Source organism: Mustelus asterias, chromosome X (genome assembly GCF_964213995.1).
Source record: "Mustelus asterias chromosome X, sMusAst1.hap1.1, whole genome shotgun sequence".
Taxonomy (NCBI): domain Eukaryota; kingdom Metazoa; phylum Chordata; class Chondrichthyes; order Carcharhiniformes; family Triakidae; genus Mustelus; species Mustelus asterias.
This window is the reverse complement of record NC_135834.1, coordinates 6156545-6160010: the sequence shown is the minus strand read 5'-3', so window position 1 is coordinate 6160010 and position 3466 is coordinate 6156545. Positions and strand designations below refer to the sequence as shown.

Genomic DNA, 3466 nt, shown 5'->3' with positions numbered 1-3466 from the left:
ATGGGCTGAATGGCCTAATTCTACTCCGATATCTTCACAGTAACTTCATTGCAGTGTTAATGTAAGCCTACTTGTGACTAATAACTTGACTTTACATTATATCTTATGGTCTGATGGATGGCTGCTTTGATGAGCCAGCACAGGCCCGTGGGGCCAAATGGTCTCCCTCTGCATGTGGGGCAGGGTAAGGGTGAGCATGCGAAAGGTTTGCCCGTGATATACTGTGGCACAGAGGGCGTCAGAAAGTGAATTCGAACCATCGGAGCGTTTGGGGAAATCACAGAGACAACTCTCCAAAATGCAAAACAATTAGTGCAAGAAAGCTTTTGTCACATTCGGCACAAAGACACGCTGAACCAGAACCGTTTTACAATCCGGGACCACCCCCCCCTACTCCCGCTCACCCCAAGTACGGAAAATCCCGCCTGAGGTCAACGGGCCTTATCCGTGTCCCGATATCCGTGGCGGGAGGGAGGGCGAGATTTCTCCGACTCCTGGAACAGATTTTTCGAGCTAATCCTTTCGAGTGCATCTTCCATCTCCCTTAGTTTGTCAGTCCTGAGGCAAGCTGTACACTCTATAAAACTTTACTGGGTCAGCTGTGTCGAGTCAGCTTTTCCTGTTGACTTTTCCAGTTGTCCTGTAATAGTTTGTGATAAGGAAAACTTTCTCCTTTTCTTCTTTCTCTCTCTCACACACACTCTCTCTCTCGCCAGTTCACTTCAAGCCTCAGTAAGAGCTAATGGTTATCGACTCCACCTCTTTGGATGGCCTTCTCTGCTTCACCAAGAGGTCGATCATGCTTTCCGACTTGATCAGCAGGTTACAGCCCAGGAAGAAGATGCCAAAAATGACGGTGAGTGACAGGACGCAGAGGACAGCGATCTGGACCACCCTTACGGTGTACAGGTTGCGTTCGTCCGGGAGCTCAGTCTCGGTGAGCAGCCAGGTATGGTTGCAACAGTGTAACAGCATCTGGGCAGCGTCAGCCCTGCCCGGGGAGGAGCGATTCACTGCCTCGTTCAGCCAGGTCGTGTTCATGGTCAACTCTCGGTGCGCATCTGCCGGAGGACGGTCACAGCTGGGGAACCCCTGGAGCCAGCCGAAAACCTTGTCAAACGAAAAGGAGAATTCTCCAGCCTCCCCCCGCACCACTTTCACGTCATCTGCCCCACTTCACTCACGCATCAATCCTTCCCCTTATCTTTTGTTCCGTACAGCAGAAACAACTCCACTGACAGCACAGGCGAGGAAGTGACTCGTGTTGCTGGCTGTCTTGCTGTGCTTAATATGATCCGACTGCACCAAGCTCTGAGGATTAATGTCTTACAGGTCCACGTGAGACCTTTTGTCTCTTCCACCCCCGTCGTGCAACTTCATGCTTTGAGCCATGAATTAGAAAAGAAATGTGGCCAGCTACATGTTGCTGAACATCACCCACTCACTCACCTCGGCGTGGAATTAGTCAGGGTTTTAACTGCTGCGTCCGCCTGTTCATCATTGAGATCAATTAGGGCTTGGGTGTTTGAGTCTGTGTTTTAGCAGGTTAGGAAGCTAACGTTACATAAGGAGTGGAAGCCAATTACTGCAGATGTGGGTTTCCTCCGGGTGCTCCGGTTTCCTCCCACAGGTTAGAGATGCGCAGGTGAGGTGAATTGGCCATGCTAAATTGGCCCTTAGCGTCCCAGCTTGGGCCACTGTCTGTGTGGAGTCTGCACGTTCTCCCCGTGTCTGTGTGGGTTTCCTCCGGGTGCTCCGGTTTCCTCCCACAGTCCGAAAGACGTGCAGGTTTGGTGGATTGGCCGTGCTAAATTGCCGCTTAGTGTCCAAAGATGTGGAGGTGAGGTGCATTGGCCATACTAAATTGCCCCCTTAGTGTCCAAAGATGTGTAGGTTAGGTGGATTGGCCATGCTAAATTGCCGCTTAGTGTCTAAAGATGTGCAGGTTAGATGGACTGGCCATGCTAAATTGCTCCTTCGTGTCCAAAAATGTGCAGATTAGGTAGATTGGCCATGCTAAATTGCCCCTTAGTGTCCAAAGATGTGCAGGTTAGGTGGATTGGCCATGCTAAATTGCCGCTTAGTGTCCAAAGATGTGTAGGTTAGGTGGATTGGCCATGCTAAATTGCCGCTTAGTGTCCAAAGATGTGTAGGTTAGGTGGATTGGCCATGCTAAATTGCCGCTTAGTGTCCAAAGATGTGTAGGTTAGGTGGATTGGCCATGCTAAATTGCCGCTTAGTGTCCAAAGATGTGTAGGTTAGGTGGATTGGTCATGCTAAATTGCCCCTTTAGTGTCCAAAGATGTGCAGGTTAGGTGGATTGGCCATGCTAAATTGCCGCTTAGTGTCCAAAGATGTGTAGGTTAGATTGATTGGTCATGCTAAATTGCCCCTTTAGTGTCCAAAGATGTGCAGGTTAGGTGGATTGGTCATGCTAAATTGCCCCTTTAGTGTCCAAAGATGTGCAGGTTAGGTGGATTGGCCATGCTAAATTGCCCCTTAGTGTCCAAAGATGTGTAGGTTAGGTGGATTGGCCATGCTAACTTGCCCCTTAGTGTCTAAAGACGTGCTGGTTAGGGTGCATTGGCCATGCTAACTTCTCCCTCAGTGTACCCGAACAGGAGCGTGGCGACTAGGGGATTTTCACAGTAACTTCATTGCAGTGTTAATGTAAGCCTACATGGAACACTAACAAAATAAACTTTATGAATAAACTTTAAAAAGCATCTGTGGAGGATTTATTAGATTCCTCGCCTCCGACAGGCCCCCGCCTGCCAGAGGCCTCGGACATTCCCTCCTCCACCCGATGGACATCAGCAGATGTGTCGTGCTCACCAGAGAGTGACCCAGAAGCCTCAACACTAACTGGACCCACCGATGTGAGAGTCTGTAGGATGGTGAGTTGCAAGGTGGAAGCTGACACCAAACTGGTACCGGTCTTGGAGGTCCCATCATCCACTTCCCCCGAGGTGTCTTCCGAGCTGTCAGGGGCAGGATGGGTGGGAGTGGGGGGGGGGGGGCGCGATGCCAGAAGGCCCTGGCATGCGGGGTCCCTTCCTGCAACACAGGGCAGAAGGTTAAGTGCAAGGGAGGGAGAGGAATCTGGGCTGCGTGCAACTTACTTGAGATTTCTCCAACAAATGGAGGATTGTCAGGTGCTCATTCCTATGCTCCAGCCCGACCATGCTGCCACTAATGGTCGGCATGCCCTCATCTCCCGCAAGCTCCAGTACCCGCTCCTCAGAGGGGGTGAGGACCCGGATCTCAGGCTCACTCCCCCCTGTCTTCACCCTCTCCTGGCGATTATGGGCATTCTTCTCCTGTGGGGACAGAAGGAACTGCGTAAGATCTGATGGCACGAGTCCTGCAGGGTATCAGGGGGTGGCGCCCAGCGGGCAAACGCTGTGATACTCTTGGGGGGGAGGAGGGTGGCGCTTGGGGGGGTCAGGAGCTGAAAGCATGCAGG

The 3466-nt window shown here is 51.6% G+C and overlaps 1 protein-coding gene across 1 annotated transcript; it reads right to left on the bottom strand.

Moving 5' to 3' along the window:
• Positions 1-729: 729 nt before the first annotated feature.
• On the bottom strand, positions 730-1041 carry LOC144481941 (protein reprimo-like). Its single transcript, XM_078201111.1, has one exon. It carries the CDS (start codon positions 1039-1041, stop codon positions 730-732), a length of 312 nt encoding a protein of 103 aa, XP_078057237.1.
• Between the last annotated feature and the right edge of the window lie 2425 nt (positions 1042-3466).